Source organism: Thalassophryne amazonica, chromosome 1 (genome assembly GCF_902500255.1).
Source record: "Thalassophryne amazonica chromosome 1, fThaAma1.1, whole genome shotgun sequence".
NCBI classification, from domain to species: Eukaryota; Metazoa; Chordata; class Actinopteri; order Batrachoidiformes; family Batrachoididae; genus Thalassophryne; species Thalassophryne amazonica.
The window spans coordinates 9700037-9727075 of NC_047103.1; the positions used below are offsets into that span (position 1 = coordinate 9700037).

General features: G+C 42.3%; 1 protein-coding gene across 1 annotated transcript in view; it reads left to right on the forward strand.

Moving 5' to 3' along the window:
• The window catches only part of armc3 (armadillo repeat containing 3), a 58746-nt gene that overhangs the window by 14645 nt on the left and 17062 nt on the right, over nt 1-27039 (forward strand). Inside the window, 7 exon segments of the mRNA XM_034182328.1 lie at nt 76-259; nt 357-509; nt 1135-1243; nt 7076-7325; nt 7869-8005; nt 11225-11393; nt 15225-15319. Coding sequence (XP_034038219.1) covers nt 76-259; nt 357-509; nt 1135-1243; nt 7076-7325; nt 7869-8005; nt 11225-11393; nt 15225-15319 — 1097 coding nt within the window.

A 27039-nucleotide genomic window follows, 5' to 3' on the forward strand; every position in this document is an offset into this window, starting at 1 on the left:
ACCAGAGAGGCTGTTAGTGTTCATTATTACCACATCTTACTCTTTGGCATCTGCTGTTTTTGTGTCCCTGAGCAGGACTTTGGTGACCTTCATGCTGGTGCCTTACAGGTAGTTGCTAACTGTGTGAGTGACAGTGAATCTCTCCAGCTGATCCACCAGATGGGCGGGCTGACCAGGTTGATGCAGTTTGTTGTCAATCCCCCCAACCCAGAAATCCAGTTAAACACCATCAAGTGCATCACCAGTGTGGCTCAGAGCTGTAAGCAGAGAGAGAGAGCTTTTGGACATTACTGGTGAATTCAGTCATTCTACAGGTGTGGTGTGTGTTCTGTGTATGTGCAAACCTGCATGTGTAGCTGAAAACCATGAAGTGTTCCATAAGGAGAATTTGGAGGCCACACTGGTGGAGCTTCTGTCTGTGGAGGATGCCAGCGTGAAAACAGCTGCTTGCCAAGCTGTGGCTGCCATGAGCCTCCACGGAGTCAGTAAACAGGCCTTCAGAGAACTGGGTCAGACATTCACACCAAAGCTCCTTTACCTGTGTCTAACCAGTCACCACTACAGAAAAACTGTCCAGAAATGTCATTTCCATGTGAATTTTATTGAAGTAGCAAATAAATGGTAAATGGACTGCATTTATATAGCGCTTTTCCATCTGCATCAGACGTTGATAGCACTTTACAATAATGCCTCACATTCACCTAGATATTAGGCTGCTGGCAAGCAAGGCACTCACTACACACCGGTAGCAACTAGGGGATTAAGAGCCTTGCCCAAAGGCCCTTAGTGATTTTCCAGTCAGGCTGGGATTTGAACCGAGCATCCCCTGGTCTCAAGCCCAACGCTTAACCGCTAGACCATCACCTCCCCCAAAAGTAGCAAAGGTTGTTCCCATGTTTGGGACACGGTCTGTGAAATCATGTGAGATATAAAGACATAAAAGACCTTCTGATGGCTGCAATTGTTACCTAAAGATAGTGTATGTGAAATTAATCTGGACAGAGATCAATGTGTCAACATCACTGAGTCTTCTAGTCCTACATCACACCATATCAGAAGAAGAGGATCAGATTTTAGTGCACGTGGAAATGGGCTTGTCCTCTAACAGCAGAACTGGAATTTTGTGTATTTCAGGTGCAATCGCTGTTTTGATGCAGCTGCTAAAGAGTGAGACAATGGAACTGAGAGAGGCGTCAACCATGGCCCTCCTGAACCTCACACAGAACAACAAAGTCAACGCTTTGTGAGTGTACACACACACACACACACACACACACACACACACACACACACACACACACACACATCCTGATGGCTCTGCGTCTGTGTTGGTTTCTTTGCAAAATTTTGTGAAACTGATGTACAGTTTTCATGTCAAACAGTTGTTGTACAAATCACGAATGTTTATGAGTCCAAAGGTACAAATATTTCAACGAGGCGAAGCCGAGTTGAATGGTACATTCTGTCTTTCCATTGAAAGAATGTAAAAACATTCATTATTTGTTTTATATAACAGCTAAAATAGATGTTTTTTCATTTGATATTTTATTAATTTATAGGCAACAGAAAAGGGACTTAGATTTTGGTGCCTCACTTCTGCTTAGCAGTCCAGCACGAACTTTAAATATGAGTCCAAAATTGTTCTCAGTCAAATTGGAAAAGCAGTAGTCCGTGATGCCATGCACCTACTTCCTGTACTTCCAAAAAACAAACAAACAAACAAAAAAAGCCCAAACTGTGTACTTCCTCAGTGCAGCAAAAAAATCATGTCAGAAATTCGTCCAGCTTTTCATCCTAATAGCACTTCATGCCTCCAGACGGCTTAAAGTGTAGTGGATTTTTTTGTGTGTGTGTGTTTTATAAGAATTAGCAGCGTCAATTAGCGCCTTCAAATCGTCATCCATCAGCAAAACAAACTGCATGTTCAGCTAAACGCCACTCCCACTAGTATGTCAAGCCACCAGTGCCACAAATACGCCGCTTTCAGGCACGTATCACCAAAAACACGCTGTAAAAAAATTCAGTTTTCATACACTAGTGAGCGGGGTTCGAAGTGTGCAGTGGTACAAAACATATGGAACCAAATTTGTACGCTAAATGCAACGCAACAGAAATGGGAAGAATAATCCATGTCACGTGACATACAAAGCACCAATCAAATGACAAGGATCCACTTAGCCGTTATATAAAAACCAATAATCTTGTCAAACATTTGAAATTATCTCTACATTCCCAGCGATGGCTTGAAGTTGTTTTCAGGTGTTTTAACACCAGGTTTTAACTGGTTTTAAACATATGAATCCACTTTAAACTGGGTACATTAGGAAAAGTGGCTTTGACTAGAAACCAAAATAAACGGTCAAAAATGAAAACAAACATTTGCAGACATCTCATTGGAAAGCAATTTACGATAAATTTCAGGGCATTTTATTGTTTTGTTACATTTTATAAATAAAAATTATAATGAAAGCTAGAAAGTGCACTCTGAGAGCGCACATATTAATAACAAGTGGAGAGGAGGGCAGTCAGAATTCTGACAGTTGTCCCCATAAGTTCTTTGAGATGTCATAAGGTCAGAATGTTGCAGATTGAGATAAAATAAAATTCTACAGCTAGCCAGGCCCCTGTAGTCGGTGCGGACCAAGGTAGCTTAGCCGCCGTTAGTTACCCCCTGGCAGATCCCGAGCAGCCGGGAAAGCAGGCCGACTGGGTGACTGTGAGGAGGAAGCGTAGCCCTAAACAGAAGCCCGTGTACACCGCCAACCCGTTCACATCTCTAACCGTTTTCCCCACTCGACGACACACCCGCCGAGGATCAAACTCTGCTAATTGGCGACTCTGTTTTGAGAAATGTGAAGTTAGCGACACCAGCAACCATAGTCAATTGTCTTCCGGGGGCCAGAGCAGGCGACATTGAAGGAAATTTGAAACTGCTGGCTAAGGCTAAGCGTAAATTTGGTAAGATTGTAATTCATGTCGGCAGTAATGACACCCGGTTACGCCAATCGGAGGTCACTAAAATTAACATTAAATCGGTGTGTAACTTTGCAAAAACAATGTCGGACTCTGTAGTTTTCTCTGGGCCCCTCCCCAATCAGACCGGGAGTGACATGTTTAGCCGCATGTTCTCCTTGAATTGCTGGCTGTCTGAGTGGTGTCCAAAAAATGAGGTGGGCTTCATAGATAATTGGCAAAGCTTCTGGGGAAAACCTGGTCTTGTTAAGAGAGACGGCATCCATCCCACTTTGGATGGAGCAGCTCTCATTTCTAGAAATCTGGCCAATTTTCTTAAATCTTCCAAACCGTGACTATCCAGGGTTGGGACCAGGAAGCAGAGTTGTAGTCTTACACACCTCTCTGCAGCTTCTCTCCCCCTGCCATCCCCTCATTACCCCATCCCCGTAGAGACGGTGCCTGCTCCCAGACCACCAATAACCAGCGAAAATCTATTTAAGCATAAAATTCAAAAAGAAAAAATAATATAGCACCTTCAACTGCACCACAGACTAAAACAGTTAAATGTGGTCTATTAAACATTAGGTCTCTCTCTTCTAAGTCCCTGTTGGTAAATGATATAATAATTAATCAACATATTGATTTATTCTGCCTAACAGAAACCTGGTTACAGCAGGATGAATATGTTAGTTTAAATGAGTCAACACCCCCGAGTCACACTAACTGTCAGAATGCTCGTAGCACGGGCCGGGGCGGAGGATTAACAGCAATCTTCCATTCCAGCTTATTAATTAATCAAAAACCCAGACAGAGCTTTAATTCATTTGAAAGCTTGTCTCTTAGTCTTGTCCATCCAAATTGGAAGTCCCAAAAACCAGTTTTATTTGTTATTATCTATCGTCCACCTGGTCGTTACTGTGAGTTTCTCTGTGAATTTTCAGACCTTTTGTCTGACTTAGTGCTTAGCTCAGATAAGATAATTATAGTGGGCGATTTTAACATCCACACAGATGCTGAGAATGACAGCCTCAACACTGCATTTAATCTATTATTAGACTCTATTGGCTTTGCTCAAAAAGTAAATGAGTCCACCCACCACTTTAATCATATCTTAGATCTTGTTCTGACTTATGGTATGGAAATAGAAGACTTAACAGTATTCCCTGAAAACTCCTTTCTGTCTGATCATTTCTTAATAACATTTACATTTACTCTGATGGACTACCCAGCAGTGGGGAATAAGTTTCATTACACTAGAAGTCTTTCAGAAAGCGCTGTAACTAGGTTTAAGGATATGATTCCTTCTTTATGTTCTCTAATGCCATATACCAACACAGTGCAGAGTAGCTACCTAAACTCTGTAAGGGAGATAGAGTATCTCGTCAATAGTTTTACATCCTCATTGAAGACAACTTTGGATGCTGTAGCTCCTCTGAAAAAGAGAGCTTTAAATCAGAAGTGTCTGACTCCGTGGTATAACTCACAAACTCGTAGCTTAAAGCAGATAACCCGTAAGTTGGAGAGGAAATGGCGTCTCACTAATTTAGAAGATCTTCACTTAGCCTGGAAAAGAGTCTGTTGCTCTATAAAAAAAGCCCTCCGTAAAGCTAGGACATCTTTCTACTCATCACTAATTGAAGAAAATAAGAACAACCCCAGGTTTCTTTTCAGCACTGTAGCCAGGCTGACAAAGAGTCAGAGCTCTATTGAGCTGAGTATTCCATTAACTTTAACTAGTAATGACTTCATGACTTTCTTTGCTAACAAAATTTTAACTATTAGAGAAAAAATTACTCATAACCATCCCAAAGACGTATCGTTATCTTTGGCTGCTTTCAGTGATGCCGGCATTTGGTTAGACTCTTTCTCTCCGATTGTTCTGTCCGAGTTATTTTCATTAGTTACTTCATCCAAACCATCAACATGTTTATTAGACCCCATTCCTACCAGGCTGCTCAAGGAAGCCCTACCATTATTTAATGCTTCGATCTTAAATATGATCAATCTATCTTTGTTAGTTGGCTATGTACCACAGGCTTTTAAGGTGGCAGTAATTAAACCATTACTTAAAAAGCCATCACTTGACCCAGCTATCTTAGCTAATTATAGGCCAATCTCCAACCTTCCTTTTCTCTCAAAAATTCTTGAAAGGGTAGTTGTAAAACAGCTAAATAATCATCTGCAGAGGAATGGTCTATTTGAAGAGTTTCAGTCAGGTTTTAGAATTCATCATAGTACAGAAACAGCATTAGTGAAGGTTACAAATGATCTTCTTATGGCCTCGGACAGTGGACTCATCTCTGTGCTTGTTCTGTTAGACCTCAGTGCTGCTTTTGATACTGTTGACCATAAAATTTTATTACAGAGATTAGAGCATGCCATAGGTATTAAAGGCACTGCGCTGCAGTGGTTTGAATCATATTTGTCTAATAGATTACCATTTGTTCATGTAAATGGGGAATCTTCTTCACAGACTAAAGTTAATTATGGAGTTCCACAAGGTTCTATGCTAGGACCAATTTTATTCACTTTATACATGCTTCCCTTAGGCAGTATTATTAGACGGTATTGCTTAAATTTTCATTGTTACGCAGATGATACCCAGCTTTATCTATCCATGAAGCCAGAGGACACACACCAATTAGCTAAACTGCAGGATTGTCTTACAGACATAAAGACATGGATGACCTCTAATTTCCTGCTTTTAAACTCAGATAAAACTGAAGTTATTGTACTTGGCCCCACAAATCTTAGAAACATGGTGTCTAACCAGATCCTTACTCTGGATGGCATTACCCTGACCTCTAGTAATACTGTGAGAAATCTTGGAGTCATTTTTGATCAGGATATGTCATTCAAAGTGCATATTAAACAAATATGTAGGACTGCTTTTTTGCATTTACGCAATATCTCTAAAATCAGAAAGGTCTTGTCTCAGAGTGATGCTGAAAAACTAATTCATGCATTTATTTCCTCTAGGCTGGACTATTGTAATTCATTATTATCAGGTTGTCCTAAAAGTTCCCTAAAAAGCCTTCAGTTAATTCAAAATGCTGCAGCTAGAGTACTGATGGGGACTAGAAGGAGAGAGCATATCTCACCCATATTGGCCTCTCTTCATTGGCTTCCTGTTAATTCTAGAATAGAATTTAAAATTCTTCTTCTTACTTATAAGGTTTTGAATAATCAGGTCCCATCTTATCTTAGGGACCTCGTAGTACCATATCACCCCAATAGAGCGCTTCGCTCTCAGACTGCAGGCTTACTTGTAGTTCCTAGGGTTTGTAAGAGTAGAATGGGAGGCAGAGCCTTCAGCTTTCAGGCTCCTCTCCTGTGGAACCAGCTCCCAATTCAGATCATATACTGATAAGATCAGATACTTTTAAGATTAGGCTTAAAACTTTCCTTTTTGCTAAAGCTTATAGTTAGGGCTGGATCAGGTGACCCTGAACCATCCCTTAGTTATGCTGCTATAGACGTAGACTGCTGGGGGGTTCCCATGATGCACTGTTTCTTTCTCTTTTTGCTCTGTATGCACCACTCTGCATTTAATCATTAGTGATCGATCTCTGCTCCCCTCCACAGCATGTCTTTTTCCCGGTTCTCTCCCTCAGCCCCAACCAGTCCCAGCAGAAGACTGCCCCTCCCTGAGCCTGGTTCTGCTGGAGGTTTCTTCCTGTTAAAAGGGAGTTTTTCCTTCCCACTGTAGCCAAGTGCTTGCTCACAGGGGGTCGTTTTGACCGTTGGGGTTTTACATAATTATTGTATGGCCTTGCCTTACAATATAAAGCGCCTTGGGGCAACTGTTTGTTGTGATTTGGCGCTATATAAAAAAATTGATTGATTGATTGATTGATTGAAAAGGAAAACACTCTCTTTCAAAATTAAAGAAACTGAAGCAACAGATCATTTGAACAGACTGCACTCACTGACCAAATTGGACTCTTTCTTGATGGCAGAACCTCAGTGTAAACTGTGACGTTTCACATCTTCAAACAAACAGATGATTATATAAACGTTACCTGACTTTGCTGTTGCCAGTGCTGCCATGATGTTTTTTTTTTTTTTCTAAAAAGTGCACAAAGGCAAAACTTTTCTGTCGATTTCTTCTATCTTCCAGTGCAGTGCACGAGGTGGGGGGCCATAAGATCCTTGTCCAACAGCTTAGTGACAGCTGCCCCCAGACAGTGGCCCATGCTGCTGCCACACTCGCCAACATGGCCAACTATGGCGTCCTCCGCAGCAGCATCCTGTCACATGGAGCCGTGCGGGCACTGGTGGAACCCCTGAAGTCAAATAACGCACAAGTTCTGCAAAACGGCACGCTGTGCCTCGCGCAGCTAGGATGTGAAGCAGAAGCTAGAGCAGAGGTACAAGTTTTTTTCAAAATGTGACATGAAAGGACTGGTTGTGTAAAATATTTCTTATTTGCTGTTTTGCTTAAGGGTGGCATCACACCTACCTTTTTGGTCTGCACCTTTAGATTTTTCAGTTTGGTGGTCAAACTGAATCATGGTCTCTCTTGACTTACATCCTGCCCCTTCACCAGATTTCATTTAACTCTAGTTGTAACGTGTTTGGTAGAAGGGGATGAGGGATGATATGGCAGTTCTAAATATCAAATCAGTTATATTATTACATCTCCAAATTTTCGGTACATTTTCCAAAAATGTACCGACTTGTTTGAGGAACATCTCAAAGCACCTGACACAAGAAAGTTCAACTTTTGACTCCTCGTGATGTGACAGTATTCAGTGGAGTGGAATACATGCTTCACCATCCTTATGGATGAAGGTTAAAATAAATCAGTAACGATAAACTGGATGGAAATATCTGCACATCAGAACTTTAAAAGCCGTCAATTTTTCATAAGCCACACATGGTTACTTTGGTATTTTGTCTGTCACACACAGCTCCTAAGTGCTGGAGGTCTTCAACCATTGGTCAGTCTGCTGCGCTCCAGTCATAAGCATGTGTTTCACAACACATGTCTGGCTGTTAATGTGTGTGCCAGTGATGAAGCCACAGTTATGGAGATGTGCAGACTTGGGTAAGACACCAAGATCACACACAAGAATTATGCTCAACATGAATAAAATGTCAACAAATCTTATAATATAATTATAATTATAATATATATAAATAATTTAAAAACTTTTATTTAATAGCATAAACTGTGTGCAATATTCAGTCAAAAACAAGTATTTATTTATTGCTAATGAGAAAGATATGAGTGTTTGTAAAGTGTTGATCAGGAGGAACATTGTGTCATTGAGTAAGAGAATATGACTGGCACTGAGGTGGTGAGGCACGGCAGGCGGGGGGGGACACGTGCAGACTCATTACTCAGAGGTGGGATTAAGAAAAAGGCTTTATCAAAAAAACAGACTGAGGTCGATACACAGGTTGTCAGACAAAACAGGTGGAGGTACAGATAGTCGAGAGGCGGTGGTGTGGTCAGTAAATGAGCAGAGGTCCAGTACGGGCATACAGGAAGTGGCAAAAACGGAGTCAAAAAACAAGCAGGGTTCAGGCACGGAGAAGCAGGTTAACAGGCTCAGACAAAAGGCGCGGCCAAAAACAAGCGAGGGACCTACACGACAAGAAAACAGACTATGGCAAAACATGGGAGGTTTGGAACGAGGCAGGATGCACAATGAACTAGCACTGAATTATGGAATACACAGGGTTTAAATACTGAGGGTATCAGGGCATGATGAGGAGCAGGTGCAGGGAGGAAGGCGTGTCCGGACAAGACACACAGACACAGGTGGGCGTGTCAGACAAAAGCAGCAATAACAGAAATATGACAGTGACAAGACAAATGTTAAACAAAAGCAGCCGTGACAGTGTCAAGACAAAGTTCTCTGCCTGATATCCGCTTAAAGTTTTGAACATGCCAAAACCTTCAGACGGACTTGGCGGACAGTAGCTGACAAGATGCACATTTTGCAGATGGGAAAATTACTTTTGTCTGACAAAAATGAACACAAACATGCAGAATCAGTTCCTCATATGTTTCCTTAATGTGACTGGGACTTTAGAGATTGTTTTTTCTGCTATACGAGGTCTGTTAGAAAAGTATCGGACCTTTTTATTTTTTGCAAAAACCTGATGGATTTGAATCACGTGTGCTTGCATGAGCCAACCTTGAACCTTCGTTCACATGCGTGAACTTTTCGATTGCATCAATTTCTGGTAAGCAGCCTTTGTGTGAGAACATGTGCAGTGCACTTGGCGGATTTTCATTTCAAGGAAAAAGACGGAACGACTGGAGCAGCGCCGCATCAAATTTTGCCAGAAACTGGGCGACAGCCAGGTGGAAACCATTCGGATGATTCAGACGGCTTTCGGTGACTTTTCAATCGTGTGACTAGCCGAGAAATTGTGGAAGAGGTGGGCATGTCACAGCATGTCCTGTGAGACTTCAACACGGAGGCGCTTTTGCTCCGCCGTCAGCAGCAGCATGAATTTCACAGCCACTCTTTTCATGGCCAAATCTTCTGTCACAGTGGAATGTACCAAAAAAGTGCTGATGTCCACCTCTTCCACAATTTCTCGGATAGTCACACGACGGTCCCACATCACTACAGCGTTCACTTTGGAAATGATCTGGTCATTTCAGCATGTTGATGGCCGCCCGGAGTGTGGCTCGCTCTCCACCGTTGTGCGGACGTCTTTAAACCGGTTGTACTGCTCCTTAATCTGTGTGATGCCCACAGGATCGTCACTGAAAGCCGTCTGAATCTTCCGAATGGTTTCCACCTGGCTGTCGCCCAGTTTCTGGCAAAATGTGATTCAGTAGCGCTGCTCCAGTCGTTCCGCCATTTTCCTTTTAATAAAAATCCGCTGAGCGCACTGCACATGTCCTCACACAAAGGCTGCTTACCAGCAAATGACGCAATCGACAGGCGTGAAAAAATTCACGCATGCGCACGAAGGTTCAAGGTTGGCTCATGCAAGCACACGTGATTCAAATCCATCAGGTTTTTGCAAAAATAAAAAGGTCCGATACTTTTCTAACAGACCTTGTATTTAATAATACCTTTAAAAAATGGCTTCTGTATCCTAATTGTTGTATCCTTATTTGCATTACTGTCATAAGCTAACCTGAGTTAGGTAAATGTCTGTAACTGCCAACTCTCTCATTTGACCAGTAAAAAGACAGTGATGTGTTATTACCTCCGCCAAGGAGGTTATGTTTTCGGTCACGTTTGTTTGTTTGTTTGTCTGTCAGCAGGATAACTAAAAAAGTTTTGAATGGATTTTGATGAAATTTTGTAGAGTGGTTGGAAATGACAAGAGGAACAAGTGATTAAATTTTAGTGGTGATCCGGATCACAATGCTAAACGTTAGCATGTCTATGGCATTTTCAATGTTAAAAGTTAGCATTAAGCAGTTGCAGCTGTCATCACGTTCGGGTGCATTTGTTTTCAAATTGTAATATTTCTTAAATTTGTGCCAAGGAGGGAATCTCTTTAGGGTCAGTGACCCTATGGCTTTGTTTAGAGAAGTGTTTCATAAATGTTAAAAAATTCATATATTTGCAGTTTAGTTGAATAATAAATTGAATTTTGTCTCTTATTTGTTTTTGTCTATAAGCACATGCAATATCAATATCAGTGCTCAGATGACAGTAGCTTCTGGGAAAGGTGCAAGTTGCAATAAACTGTGATGCCAAGCGCTAAGGATACATGCTATCCAGTCACAGCAGACAAAACTTTTTTTTTACTACTGAGCAAACATCATTATTAGACATTTTTAGGTTCAGTGATTCCACGGCTTGTAGATGTTATGGCGTCAGTGACCCCATGGCCTTGGCGGAGGTTTGCACTCTGTGAGTGCTTCTAGTTTTAATCTGTATTACTTATTATTTTGTCAGATGATGCAGCAGTAATACGATTTAACCAGTGTCTTCTTACTATTTATTCCTGGTAGAGTTTGACACAGCTTTTGTAAACTAATAATGGTTTTATGCTTTTTCTGCCAACAACAAGAATAAGATATTTATCTCATTTGTGGTTGTTGCAACCTCAAAAGTAGTATAAAAAGGTAAGGCGTCATACCTGAAGGAGCACAGCTTCACAGACAAAGGAGACGCATAGCTCTCGCTCATCCCATGATGCCTTGCATCTGACGTAATAAACTGTCAGCAACTCTCATTTAGTGAGAAAGAGTTTAAAAGTGTAATCCTGACAGAAATCCTCACTTCCTGTAAATCATGAATCATTATTAATGTCTATTGTCTTGTTGTCATGTGTGTCTCAGAGCCCTGGAATTGCTTCAGGAAATCAATGAGTCAGTTGATCGCAGGAGCAGTTTCAGTCAGTTGGCGTTTGTAGGATTGCTAAACTACAACCTGCCCCTTAAATACAGTCTGCTGGGCTGTTTGTCTGGCACCGACGTTATTGCTGACGGCTTCTACGATGCTGGACAGGTGAAAAAGACTTACACCACCACTACCACCACAGCAGATGACATTTAGACCTAAAAATAACTTTTAACTGTGATTTTGGTCAAACTAAGATATTTTTCACTTGTTCAAACATAGCTTGTGCAAAGGTGAAGTGATTGATAAGGTCACACAAAAATTTTAATTTAGGTTTTATTTTTTGTGTGATCCAAATATTTTGCCCTGTGGTTATCTGGGCATGCATAAGATTAATGGAGTGAACCAGTGAGTCAGTGAACCAGTGTGTGAGTGGACCAGTGGATCAGTGACTCAGTGAGCTAGTGAACCACTGAGTCAGTAAACCAGTGTGTGAGTGAACCAGTGGACCAATGACTCTGTGAGCTAGTGAACCAGTGAGTCAGTAAACTAGTGTGTGAGTGGACCAGTGGACCAATGACTCAGTGAGCCAGTAAACCACTGAGTCAGTAAACCAGTGTGTGAGGAAACCAGTGGACCAGTGAGTCAGTGAACCAGTGTGTGAGTGAACCAGTGGATCAGTGACTCAGTGAGCTAGTGAACCAGTGAGTCAGTGAACCAGTGTGTGAGTGAACCAGTGGATCAATAACTCAGTGAGTCAGTGAACCAGTGAGTCAGTGAACCAGTGTGTGAGTGAACCACTGGATCAATGACTCAGTGAGCTAGTGAACCAGTGAGTCAGTGAACCAGTGTGTGAGTGAACCAGTGGATCAATGACTCGGTGAGCTAGTGAACCAGTGAGTCAGTGAACCAATGAGTCAGTGAACCAGTGTGTGAGTGAACCAGTGGATCAATGACTCAGTGAGCTAGTGAACCAGTGAGTCAGTGAACCAGTGAGTCAGTGAACCAGTGTGTGAGGGAACCAGTTGACCAATGACTCAGTGAACTACTAAGCCACTGAGTCAGTAAACCAGTGTGTGAGGGAACCAGTTGACCAATGACTCAGTGAACTAGTAAGCCACTGAGTCAGTAAACCAGTTGGTGAGGGAACCAGTGGACCAATGACTCAGTGAGCTAGTAAACCACTGAGTCAGTAAACCAGTGAGTCAGTGAACCAGTGAGTCAGTGAACCAGTGTGTGAGGGAACCAGTGGACCAATGACTCAGTGAGCTAGTAAACCAGTGAGTCAGTGAACCAGTGAGTCAGTAAACTAGTGTGTGAGTGGACCAGTGGACCAATGACTCAGTGAGCTAGTAAACCACTGAGTCAGTAAACCAGTGTGTGAGGGAACCAGTGGACCAATGACTCAGTGAGCTAGTAAACCAGTGAGTCAGTGAACCAGTGTGTGAGTGAACCAGTGGATCAGTGACTCAGTGAGCTAGTGAACCAGTGAGTCAGTGAACCAGTGAGTCAGTAAACTAGTGTGTGAGTGGACCAGTGGACCAATGACTCAGTGAGCTAGTAAACCAGTGAGTCAGTAAACCAGTGAGTCTGTGAACCAGTGAGTCAGTGAACCAGTGTGTGAGGGAACCAGTGGACCAATGAATCAGTGAGCTAGTAAACCAGTGAGTCAGTGAACCAGTGAGTCAGTAAACTAGTGTGAATGAATGAATGAAAACTGAATGAAAACTGTTTATTTCGAACATTTGATACAACAACAATTACAAGATAGATCAGTAAAGACAACAACAAAAAAGTTCCTACTGTGTACCCAACATGTCCGAAAAGGGGTAGGGTGAAGCATCAGCTTATTTATCCCTACCCCTTCTTCCCCACAACCAGTAATACCCTTTGCCACATATACACATAGATTCCTACACACCTAAACCGATATCAATATATATATATATATATATACATATATATATATACATATATATATATATATATATACATATCAACATACATACACATATACATACACATATACACATATACATATATACATATATATACACATATGCACAAACATAAATATACACCTACACATACCTACTTACATACAAAACACTATATATTTACAAGCCGAAGCAAAAAACAAAAACACCCTAACCCTCATTACCCTTCCTCCTCCCTATACCTAGAAAAAAACATATTTTTGTACCGCTGTTTGAACTGGTTCATGCTTGGACATTGCTTGAGCCCCACTCCCAATCTGTTCCACATCCTCACCCCACAGACAGAAATACAGAAACCTTTTAATGTTGTTCGTGCCCACTGATGCTTTAAATTAAATTTCCCCCTCAGACTGTAATCCCCTGATCTGTTAAAAAACATATTTTTAATATTTGCTGGAAGTAAATTGTTTATTGCTTTATACACAATTTGTACTGTTTGAAAATGAACCAAGTCTGTGAATTTTAAGAATTTGGATTGTAAAAATAGTGGATTTGTATGATCTCTATAGCCAGTATTATGAATAATTCTTATAGCTCTTTTCTGCATTACTGATAGTGATTGTGTTGTACCTTTATAAGTATTACCCCATACCTCTGCACAGTACTGTAAATATGGTAAAACCAGTGAGCATGATGTATATTTCCCCAACTTCACAAACTGTTTTCTGTTACTTAAGTAGCTTCTCACCCAGTGCAACACCAACCCCCTAATCCCATACTGTTCAAGTTTATTGATTAATATGTCATGATTGATTGTATCAAAAGCCTTTTTAAGGTCTATAAATATTCCAACTGAATGTAATTTGTGGTCTATGGCGTGTGTGAGTGGACCAGTGGACCAATGACTCAGTGAGCTAGTAAACCACTGAGTCAGTAAACCAGTGTGTGAGGGAACCAGTGGACCAATGACTCAGGGAACTAGTAAGCCACTGAGTCAGTAAACCAGTGTGCGAGGGAACCAGTGGACCAATGACTCAGTGAACTAGTAAGCCACTGAGTCAGTAAACCAGTGTGTGAGGGAACCAGTGGACCAATGACTCAGTGAGCTAGTAAACCAGTGAGTCAGTAAACCAGTGAGTCAGTGAACCAGTGAGTCCGTAAACTAGTGTGTGAGTGGACCAGTGGACCAATGACTCAGTGAGCTAGTAAACCACTGAGTCAGTAAACCAGTGTGTGAGGGAACCAGTGGACCAATGACTCAGTGAGCTAGTAAACCAGTGAGTCAGTGAACCAGTGTGTGAGTGAACCAGTGGATCAGTGACTCAGTGAGCTAGTGAACCAGTGAGTCAGTGAACCAGTGAGTCAGTAAACTAGTGTGTGAGTGGACCAGTGGACCAATGACTCAGTGAGCTAGTAAACCACTGAGTCAGTAAACCAGTGTGTGAGGGAACCAGTGGACCAATGACTCAGTGAGCTAGTAAACCAGTGAGTCAGTGAATCAGTGTGTGAGTGAACCAGTGGATCAGTGACTCAGTGAGCTAGTGAACCAGTGAGTCAGTGAACCAGTGAGTCAGTGAACCAGTGTGTGACTGAACCAGTGGATCAATGACTCAGTGAGCTAGTGAACCAGTGAGTCAGTGAACCAGTGTGTGAGTGAACCAGTGGATCAATGACTCAGTGAGCTAGTGAACCAGTGAGTCAGTGAACCAGTTTGTGAGTGAACCAATGGAATAATAACTCAGTGAGTCAGTGAACCAGTAAGTCAGTGGGTCTGCATTATTTCCATTAGTTATTCTGTTAAAAACTTCTTCATACTCTGAATTTTTTTAATTCTGATGTCAGTGATTCTCCTGTTTTTGGCTTTGTTGGCATCTTTTAATATGGAATAAAATAAAGACAGAGAGAGCTGCAGAATTGCTGGTGAAGCCTTATTGCAAAGTTCCTGGTGGCCACTGGATGGCGCTGTTTCTTGCTTACTGCTATTCAACACGTTAATCAGGATGCACGGGTGAGCCTGATGTTCATTGGAGTCTGCCTGTGGGTTCCTCTGTGTCTCTGTCAGGCTCGTGCAGGTCAAAGGGTTCTGACTTTGGCAGAACTGATGGAGCAGCCAGTTGACCAGCGGCGGCCCGCCATCGTTATCAACGCGGCACCAGAGTAAGAACCCAACATCCCAAAGACATTTTTTTACTGATTGCCCATGCAAAGAACCAGGTTCTGGTTTCACCCAGGTTGAAAAACAGGCGGGACTTGAGATGAACAGCTGAACTCTGCTCAGTGACGACTGCTTCACAGAAGTGGTGGGCACACTTCCGATAATCCGATAACAGATAATTATCGAAGATAATGTTTTCTTTATCGGATTATCTTTTTAGATATTATCGGACCAATTATCTTCCGATTAATCTTTGTTCGATAACTTTTAAACCGATAAACAAAATAAACAAAGCTGAACAGCGACAAGCATTTTTAAAATTAGTTTAGCACTCACCTGTTAAAAATTTTGTAACAGACGCACAGCTATAATCTTTGCTAACAGAAGAGAGCCGCTTGTATAAAAAGCATCTCAATCCTCTGCAAACAAAAGAGAAACAGCCCCAAAAGAAAAAAGATTTTCTTTTAACACCATACCAATAGGCTTCTTCTTCTTCTTCTAATAGATTCCGGCAGGCTATACGCTGGCGTAGCATAATGCTGCCCCCCACAGGTAATAGTTAAATACTTTATCTCATGTTAGACTCTCAAATAGAGGTTGGTGGAATGGAGGAACTTAATCACAGCTTTGTCCACTAAATGCGAGTAACTGCCCTCAGAAAAAATTGACCCAAAAGAAAACTCAGTCAATCCACAGTCTGACAAATCTTTAAACAATTTCCGCCTATCACTAGAATACATAGGACAGCACATTAAAACATGATGAACACTTTCCAACTGACCACACTGACACAACCCATCTGGATGTTTTCCAATCACTTTTAAATATGCTGCCAACCCACAATGCCCCAGTCTCAATCTAATCAGTTTGACTTGATCCTTACGACAGGATGAGGAGAGGAGTCTCTTATTTTTAATCGAAGGCTGACACATAAAATAGTGTCGCCCTACCGACTCACTCTCCCACTGCTTTTGCCACTTCTGATCACTCAACTCTTTAAAAATACTATAACAATCAACCTTTCCCAAAGGGATATTAGCATCAACTTTATTTTTCAGAAGGGACTCTTTGGCCAATGAATCTGCGATCTCATTACCTAAAATGCCAGAGTGCCCAGGAATCCAAGTGAAGGTTACACAACAGCCAGCTGACTCAACGCGATGGAGGCAAGACAGAATCTCTAGCACGAGGTCAGGACGAGCTCCTCCCGAGGCTCCGCCCATCAAAGCTTGCAATGCAGCTGCAGAATCAGAATAAATATGACACTCAGAAGGTCTGTTACTTTGTACCCACTCTAACGCCCACCATATGGCTGACAGTTCCGTCGAACATACAGAAGAGCAATTAGTAACACGGGTACTCTGCCTTATCTGATTATTCATAACATAAACCCCAAAGCCTGCCCTACCAGAGCTTGGATCCCTAGACCCATCTGTAAAAATGTGGCACATACTAACTGTATTCTGAGATATAAATCGATTTACTAAATTGCTGGCTACAGTCTTATTCAACCCCAGAAGGTCCAACTCAACATCTGGTACAGGCAAAACCCAAAAAGGAATAGGAGACCACACTGGCCCTATCACCTTATTGCCCTTGACAGCCCTTTTAGCGACCTGCCGGACATCAAAAAGGAAATTAGATTTATCCTTCTTTGTAGTTAATTCATAACTCTCTTCCAATAAACACTTCACAGATGAGTTATGCACAAGTCCTGACCGTCTGACCCAGTAATACCAATAGACTGCCGATATCACCTAAGTCATCCAGAGGCATACGTTTTTAACGTATGGTTCAAATTTTAACCAAGCAAATTTTGGACAAGTTATTTAAAATTACTGTCATGTCTGAAGTTTTATTAAGTGAAAATATCAGATATATGTTTTAGTTTTAAAGTAATGTGCTAATTTTTAAGGTTTTGTGAGCACATCCTGTGACCCGCAATGCATTTTGGGTAGGATGATGTAATCTCAGTACATCGACAGGACAAATGCATTTCAGACACTCTGTTCAGGCTCCACAGACAACAGCATTAAACTCTAGTGCCTAAAACTCTCTTGATTATATTCTCTGCATTTATAGATGTTGGTTTTATTTGTGTTTGTTAAATTCCACGCATTTTAAATGTAGCAGACAGGGATTACTGTATCTGGAATTTTGTTTTCAAGGCCTCTACTCCCATCTACTGGTCAGTAGTGTTCACTAAGCATGTGGGAACCAGTAGATAGCAGTGTTCTATTTATTTTGACCCCGGTTATGTCAGATGATTGTCAAATCAACTTTTTGGGTTTGGAAATGGCTTTTTTTGTGTGCAATGAATGTATACATTATACAAGTTTCACTTTTTTTAATGGAATTACAACCTTATTTCTTTTTCAAATTCTCCCATTTTTTGCATCCAGCCTTATTGCCTTTAGAAATTTCCTTGACAAATAATATCAGTCTATTAGGACGTCAGGTTATGTGTTACACATATACATGTGTGTGTATATATTTTCCAACTTATTCCCATTGATGAAACTTTTCATTTTCTGCCTGAAAGCTTATTAGATGAGTGTGTCCAGGGCTCCGTTTGTTTACAAAATACACACGTGTTACAGACCTTGAAATCCAACAGCAGGGATTGATATTATCCAAAGATTTATGAACATACAAATTAACGTGCTTACACTTTATCCTGATTTTCTCCGTTGTGAGATATAAAAGTGTCTTATCGTAGCGTTCGTGTGTGTATATGCATTATAACGCAGCGCACGAGTGACGTTACGATATTCTTCAGAACGACAACATACGCAACATGCATCCAGCAGCAGACACGCTGCTGTCATAGACAACTGCCTGTAAAGTTTTTTGGCAAGTTATAACTTTCTAAACAGCGTAATTTGTAATGAAAGCCGCTTCATTTGTGCGGCTCTTTCGACGCCATGTTTGTTTTTTCAGAGACAGCAGTAAGCTCCTCCTACCCCTCCAAACGGAGGGATTTGTAGCCCTTCGCCTTCCCCTCCGCCTCGCTACAAAAAGAGGCACTTTTACCCAGAATCCTTTGCGATCTGTCTGTTTGTTACAAAACCTCAGAATTAGTGCATTATTCAACATTAAAATATGTTATATTTTAACTTTGTACAAATGACATAATTGACATTAATGGTGTTATTCTATTGGTATTAGTGTTATTTATAATCAAAGCCATAAGTCAGCATGACTTTATTTTTCAAGACCTGCGCCTGACCGGCGTGTCGTAATTGATAGAGAGTTGGCTTTATGGCTGCTCTCGGAGTGCATCTGTGTTGGGAGCTCTGTAGTAAACAAGAGCTTCCAGCAGGGGCAGAATGTTGAAAGAAAAGTGTGGTCTCACTGTTGTGGTCTGTTTTTATTTTTTATTATTATAAGCTATTAAATTTGTTCTACTACTAGTTGTAGATGTCAGAAGTAATATTGGAATTTATCGGTTGTCTGTAACTTCCGATACATTTTTGGGTGGTTTATTATTTTATCTTTATTGAAGATAACTTTTCAGTTATCTGATTATCTGTTATCGAAGTTAATTTTTTGGTTATCTGTGCCCACCACTGCTTCACAGACTGCCAGAGCTTTAGTTGGTCTTATAATGCCTTTTCATTTTGGTTCATAGATTAATACCCTCTCTTTATCTACCTCACTCAATGCTTCTCTTTCTTCCTTTCTGCTCGCCATTTTCTGCCCTGTTAGTGTGGCCTCGCAGGCTGAACGACCCCATTTTTAAAAAATGAGCACCACATTGAGACTAAAACACTATTTATGTTTGGACAAATGTAGCCTCTCTCTCTCTCTCTCTCACACACACACACACACACACACACACACACACACACACACACACACACACACACACACACACGCACAGTTGTAAGGATTTCTTTGTTCTTGCCGCTGAAGTTTTGCCTGCCCTCAGAGAGCCCCGTGTTTGCACCATTTATTCTCCGTGCATTCACATTCAGCAGCTTGAGGGCTCTTAAAGCACCTGTTATGTAATCAATCGCTGCTCTCGTGTGTAGCATCATGTGCAGTGATGCCGGTAACGCGTTACTTAGTAACACGTTACTCTAATCTGACCACTTTTTTTTTAGTAACGAGTAATCTAACGCGTTAATCGTTCCAAATCAGTAATCAGATTAAAGTTACTTCTCCAAGTCACTGTGCGTTACTATTATTTTTGCCTTGTGGGTCGATAGCAGCATTAAACTTGATCCGTGGGCAGGGGGCCGGGGTTCGACTGCACTGCCCACTTTAAGCGAGCTGTGAGCTTTTCATCCGTGGTTTTCTGCAGCAGCTACGACTCGTCGTCACCTCTTAAAGCGCGGTGACAACAGCACACCTGCACTGAGCTTTACAAAGACATTTCAGTGCTTTTTCCTCCTTTATTTAGAATTCTGAGCTGAGCTGCTCCGTATCTGCTCGTTAAAAACAGCTGATCTTCCGTGATGCGTCAACAACTAACACTATTTTCTACTCAAATGCACCTAAACTCTCTTTCATGTTGTGAAAACATAAAAAAAAAACAAAAAACTTTCTTACCTGTAAATCTGGTCATGTTTTCTGCATAAATAAATGTTATCCAGCCTTTGTGCTAAAATGCCAAAGCAAGGGTGAATCCAGATGGAATGGGGGCGTGGGGCAGGGATGTGCCCCACCATCACAACACCCCTAGATTAAAGGTCCAGTTTTGAAGCCTTTTTTTACTGCAACTACTAATACTACTTATAATAATAATAATTTCAACAAGTAAAATGTTTAGACAGAATTTAAATGTTAGAAAAATGTTAGAAAGAATTTAATAGTTACATTTATAAACAATGTAGGTTAGAAATTGCAAGTTTTACTGTTACAGTGCTGTCAACAGTTAAATATGAGGTCAAGAAAGAGGTCTTTATTTTATTCTTTATAAAACAAGTATTTATTTTCATTGAAGTCAAGAAAGGGTGACTATAAAGTGAGTTTTGGCAAAACAGGTGGTGGCCAAGTGGTTATTGTGCTTGGTTTCAGTGCAGAAGGTTCTGGGTTCAAATCCCACCCCTGCCACATTTCTCCATGTAATGTGGAGTTGCGTCAGGAAGGGCATCCAACGTAAAACTTGTGCCAATTCAACATGCAGATCCACCTTGGATTTGCTGTGGCGACCCCGAGTGCAAACAAGGGAGCAGCCGAAGGGACTTGTCATGTTGAGGTGGCAGAGGGTTGTTATCGGCAGCTGGGGAAAGTAACTAAAAAAGTAACTAGTAATCTAACTTAGTTACTTTTACAATTAATCAGTAAAGTAACTAAGTTACTTTTTCAAGGAGTAATCAGTAATTGGATTACTTTTTCAAAGTAACTGTGGCAACATTGATCATGTGACTAAAACTTACACTGAAATGGTCTTTTTTGAACTTATTGTGGCCATGCTTGACATCGACTCCTGTTTATTGATTTGTGTTAATTACACGTTAACATAAAAACTATTTTATTTTACCATCGTAGCTCACAGCATAAAGCACACACAGCCTTCATCTGCATGTGTTTGTTTGGCAGTTCACTTCTTTTTCTTCGTGTTATTGTGAAGTAAATGTTTTGGAGGCGTGGACCTTCGGTGTAAAAGAACAAGTTTGAGTTTCAGGGTGATCACTGAACCTCCACCCTGTATTTTAACAGACAAATGGACTGCATTTATGTAGCACTTTTCCATCTGCATCAGAAGCTCAAAGTGCTTTACAATTATGCTTCACATTGTCGTGGTTCGTCTTTAGTCTTCTCGGGATGTCGTCTTTTAGATAACACAAAAGGACACAACACTTTAGAATAATTCAGGCTTAAGCAAGATAAAATGCACAGAGTTTTTAAGTTTATTTAAGCCTTCGACACAGAGCTTAGACAAACTGAGTCCTCTAGAGAGACTGAATATGTGACAACCGCGCTCATCTATTTATTGGAGACCCGCGGGCATCGCTCCTCCTTCGACTTTTTTATTTATTTCATTCCCAAGACATGGTTTTCTATTGGAAGCGTCCTCTAGTGAACCCTAAGCAGGTGTTAGGCCATTATTTCAATGTGACAAACGCTCCCATTAAAACGTGAAGGATTTACAACTGATTTTTTTAAAAGACCTTCAGCCACAGGTGCAGCTGGCCTGAGGCCCCCCCGCACGTGGCCTCAGCCACAGGTGCAGCTGGCCTGAGGCCCCCGCACGTGGCCTGCGGGAAAGCACCTAAAAGGCCTTGGAAAGCCCCTGACAGACTGAATGACTAATAGAGCCCTTTTTTTGGGTTGAACACCTGCTAGTTCAGCCAGAGGACATACAGTTCAGATCAGGACACTTGATAGTTCATCACAGTTCAAATATGGACCTAGAAATTCTTCTACAGTCCCTCCTCTGGGACTCGAAAGAGTCCCATTACATCAACTATACTCTTGGGTTGTTTACTGACAAGACATCTTCATTTGTGCATTGCAATAATAAAAAAAGAAAAACACATCACTCAACTTACTGATAACTCTGGTGCGGATATGAATATCAGTGATACTTCACACGGTAAATATATTGAAGTGCAGGTGAACCTACATACTAAGGCACAAGGTGATCAATTAGCTGGATTATATCAACACAAGTTGACATTCAAACATTGAGTTTTGGTGTAATTCAAGGCACTTAAAATGGCCACATAAAACAAGTTACAGCAACCTCTTAATCATGGCAAAGTAAAGGCATTACATTGACATTAGTGCAACCAATCATCTTCTGGCATCTATTGTCTCACTCAACCAGAGGCTCCAACCCATTATACTTGGTTCTACATATTATTTTGTTAAAGAGTCACACATTTATTACTTAAATGCATCAAATAACCCCTACGTTACCACTATTTAGTCAACCAATCAAGAAACTATTCTAAGGTTAGCGCAGCTATGTCTAGTTAAATGATAAACACAATAAATAGTTTCCCTTCATGTCCGTCCTTAAGTCATTTGCCTTAGTCAATCATATAATGGTTTTCATTATAGGCCATTTCTCAACATTTTCCACTTTGTTTTTCTTCTTTTTCAGCTTGTTTTCTAATGCCCTTTTTGGCCAGAGGCCAAATTTAGGCGATGCATGTCTCTTGAGGCATGCTATAATTTAAGAAAAAGGGGTCCCTATGGTGCATCTTTACTACTAAATCTACAAACACGCCGTGTAAGGGTCCCCTTTTTATAACTTTGCAATGTGATATCTATGTGTACGCATTTAGCTTTATCTGTGTTACGCAGATGATGGTAAGGACAGACATTTACCCGACCTTCGTTACTAACATATATCCTTCTTTGTTTTTATTTACACTCAGATTTCTGAAACCAGTCCGCAATTCAAACTCAAGAACTAAGATCATAGTCCGTGTTCAGTGCCATTACGTCAGTCCGCGCTCCTCAGCATTTACTCAGCGTCTGAAGTTTTGGGAGAAGTTGGGGAATATGGGGAGGTTGGCCTTTCAGGGGTAGTGGGGGAAGGATCAGGAACTCTGGCTTTCAGACAGTCGTGCAGTTCTCTGATGGATCTTTCCAGCTCCTTGCTTGGCCAGGTTGTACAGGGCCCCCAGAGAATTCTTGCCCACATTCAGGGTGGTGGTGGCCAGCCCTAGCTGTTCCCTCTCCATATGCTCCATCATGCTGGCTAGCATGTCCATACTAGACTGAAGACCACACAGTTGAGTATGGAGGCCCTCCTGAGCACAAGAGATGTTGGCATTGTCACGGTGTATCCTTAACAGGTATGCAGCTGTCTGACTCAGTTGTGGCATGATTTCCTCAAATAGCCCATGGGGAATGTGATTTGTGAGGGGCAGGAGCTGCTCCAAGGTTTTTGGAACAGACTCTTGTGGAAGACGAAGCTCTCGAACCAAGATTGCCATGTCCAGTGGGGTGACCATGACCAGATTAAGGTTGTGCAGTCCAGGGGACAGGAAGTACAAGGGGGAAGGCATTTCGTGTGTGGGGGGAGTATTGTTGATGTCGCACAGGCAAGTGGTTGGGACACTCTGGGCATTTAGCAGCGTGTACAAAGCTCCCCTCTGTCCTGGTGGGTGAGTTCGGCTAAGGTCCACCCCTGCTGATCCTCCTCCAGAGGCACTGGGCTGATCAGAATATCTCTCCTGCCTTGGGGGTGGAAAGCTGGGGACAGGTCCTAGCAGTGAATTGGGTCTAGGATGCACTCGGGCAGTTGCTGCATATGGCCGACCTTGGCTGCCTCCCCTGGAGGGTATCGTTGCCACTGGCACATCTGACTGTCTCCATGGCATCTGCGACTGTCTCCATGGCATCTGCGGAAGGGGTGTGTTCCTGAGTCCAAAGGGTCCTTCAGGTGATGGTGGAGTCCTTGGGCCAACTCTTGCTGCAGGCAGATTCTGTGAAGCCGTCATCGCCAGGTGCTGGAACGATGAAGATCCTTCTGTTGCCAACTGGTTTAGCTGCTGGATGGATGGCGGCTGTGGCGACCAATCATGGCTCGACCATCCCTCCTGTACATCCTCTTCTCCAAACAGTTCTGAGAGTCCAATCAGACTTGATAGAGGCAGATCAGGCATAGGTCCCTGATCAGGGGAGTCTGGTCTTTCAGCCATACTCCTGTGTCCTAGTAATATACATATACGTTCATTATTACAGCTCCATGTCATTCTTTCAGATATTGTCTATCCTATCCCTCATTTTTGTGGGTGCATGTGTGTGAATGTAAATGTGCGTGCATGTCTTCTTCCTCGTCTACAATATCACCAAGCACGGTCCATCCCAGTCCTCCCTATCTGGGGTATACGCCACAATATTAGGGAGCTGGGGGCTGTCGGGGAGGATAATTGGTATTTCATCCATTTCCATATATTCTGGTTCTCTGTCTGTTTCGTTTGTGCTTTCTTCCAGGGCTCGGATGGCTAACAGTGGGAGCTGTCCTACTGTGGATGAAATCAATTTATTGACCAGAAATTTTATCAAGGGAATACCACAACATATTACCAGCAAGACCGCCACCCCTGTTAGTGCCAAGACTACACCTATCTGGTATAACCAGTCTTTCCATGATATCCACCCTCTCCTTAGAGCCCCAAACAGTGAAAACAGTGGGCCAATATTCATTCCATTCCCTACAATGTATCCAGAATTGTCAGTTTCATTTCTCCCTCCTATGGAGTTACTTAACAGTTCCTGTTGCATCTCTTCAAGTGTGATTAAGAGCTCTGTCAAATTTCTGTCTTCCCCTGTACGCATGGGAATAGCTGTGCAACATTCGGTGGCTTTGATCATAATACAAACTCCTTGTTCATCAGCCATCATCATCTCGATAGCTAATCTATTTTGCATTGTCATTAGCGAGGTGGCGTGCAGTTGTTCGGTTAAGGCTCCTACTGCTGCCAATGTCCAGTTCAGGTATCTTTGCTGATTATACCACAAGTAATTAATCCACTGCACCTCCTGGAACCTAGAACGGATTTTGGGAGTAACCCCGAACAGAGCCAATGCCCATCCCCATTTATCCGCGTCTTCATCTGCTTTAACTCTGCTACTGTCTATGGCTTCTAACTGTCGGGGTATCCCTTCTGGTATCCCGTTTCTTACTGTGACGTTGTAGTCTGTTTTAAGTGTCATTATTCCTCTTTTCTTACGAAGTTTCTGTGGCATGGGTTGTATTGAATTTGGCATTTCAATTACTGTTATAGCTCCTGTGAGCATCACAGGAGCACAAAGGCCTTTCCAATTAGGGGACAGCGATGACAGGAGTTTCCTTCTTTGTCCGCATATCCAAAAGATGTCAGCTAAGGGTACCGTTCCCTTAGCTAAATTTGGAGTAGATACCCATGAAGCATGGGTGAGATTCAGTCCAATCACAGACCCCCCTGTGGCCGGTACTATTTGTTCATACTGTATGCCTGCTGCTGGCAGGGTGTGACAGACGGTAATGTTCCATGCTGTTTTGGCCGGTTTGTATTCTTGCTGCTTTTGCATACACTGTATGTGGTGTTTTGGCTGGGTCGTCCCTACCTGCCAATCGCTTATGTATTGTGCTACTAAGCCTTTAGCTATACAGAATGGGTGTATCATCCCTTTCTCTATTTTAAACATAGGTGGAACGGTTCCTTCTGTACTTAGAGGCACTGGACAAAGTTTACTGTCGGCAGCATATTTTTCATCACCTACTGCCATTTTCATAACACATTGTGTATAGCATTCTGCTTGGTCTGAGTTATGTTGGGGGCTCCTATAACAGTTGTTGATATCAGGTAGGGGTTTAGCCTGAGGTATCACACCCTTCCGGTGACAGGCTATGCATGGCTTTTCACTAATCTGCCTAGCCGAAAATTTCAACCATTGGTAAAATAAATTGGTCTTCAACCCTTGTGTGCGGGCTAGGTCTGTACTGGGATCCCATCTCCCTAAGTGACTGCTTGTTTCTAGGCTTCTAATTGTCCTCTTTTTCCTTGGTTTGATTTTTACCCATTTTGTGGCTTCATGTACTGTAACAGTTATGTCTTGCTTGGTTTCCCTGCATCCTCCTTTATCACAAATTACCTCTATGTTGAGTGTTCCCTCCTCTTCACATTTGATGCTAATGGCTTCGCCTAATATGTAATCCCCCAGCTTTCCCTGTATTCCTATGTTCTTGTAGGCTTTTGATTTAATGTATACCAAATTATATGTTTTTCCTGTGTTTAGAATGCCTTGTTTAGCTGCTATTGCGGCCATGGCCACGGCACAGTCCGTTGTATGTTTTGTATGTCTATTTTCTCCCATACTGACCACCAGTAGTATTGTCAATCCCTTGAATAATTCCTTAATCATTGCTGTGATGACTGTTGAGATGTGCTACTAGATGTGCTACTGAGTGAGCCGTCACTAGATGAGCTGTCGCTAGGGATGTGTGGTGTATCTGTGCTTTGTCTGGGTTGTACTTCCTGCGGTTCTTCTGTCGGTAAATCTACTGAGTTGCTGTCCGAGTCTGATGTCTCCTGTGGCCTGTCTATCTGTCGGTCTGTATCTCTGTCTGTCTGTTGGCCTGCGTCTCCAGTTGTTTCTGAGTCTGCATCTGAGTCTGTCGCTGCTCTATCTGGCAGGGATCCACTACTCTCTGAAGCTGTGCGTCGTCTTTGTTCAATCAGTCTCTGTGAGCGCCTTGGCCGGTGTTCGCCTGGCTGCAGGGAGGCGTGGCCTTCCCTCGGTGCTTCTTCTGGCTGCAGGGAGGCGTGGCCGTCCCTCGGTGCTGCTGTAGGGTCTCTGGCTTCTCTTGCTTCCCCCCTTGGCCCGGCGGCTCTGCCAAGACGAGCTTGCCGAGGCCGCAGGGGCGCTGGGCCACCAACCCTACAGCAGTGGTTTAAATGAAACCAAGTGTCCTTACCGTCTACTTTGACTTCTGTACGTGAGGCAAGAATAACTTTAAAAGGACCTTCTCGGCGGGGCCTGTCCCACTTCTTTTTGAACACTTTGACGTAAACCAGATCACCAGGCTGGATGCTCTGATTTTCGAGTGGAATCTCTGCTTCTCTGTCTTCTGTAGCACCTTTGACCTGCAAAAAGATAGTTTTGTGTATTTGGGTTAACTGTCTCAGATAATTATGCCATTCGTCTTGTAGCTGCTCCAGCGATGGTCCTTCGTAGGGTCCTCTCAGGTATGGAATAGGCATCGGCCGACCTGTAAGAGCTTCAAATGGTGTCAAATGGGTTAGTCGGTTAGTTTGTGAGCGCATTGACA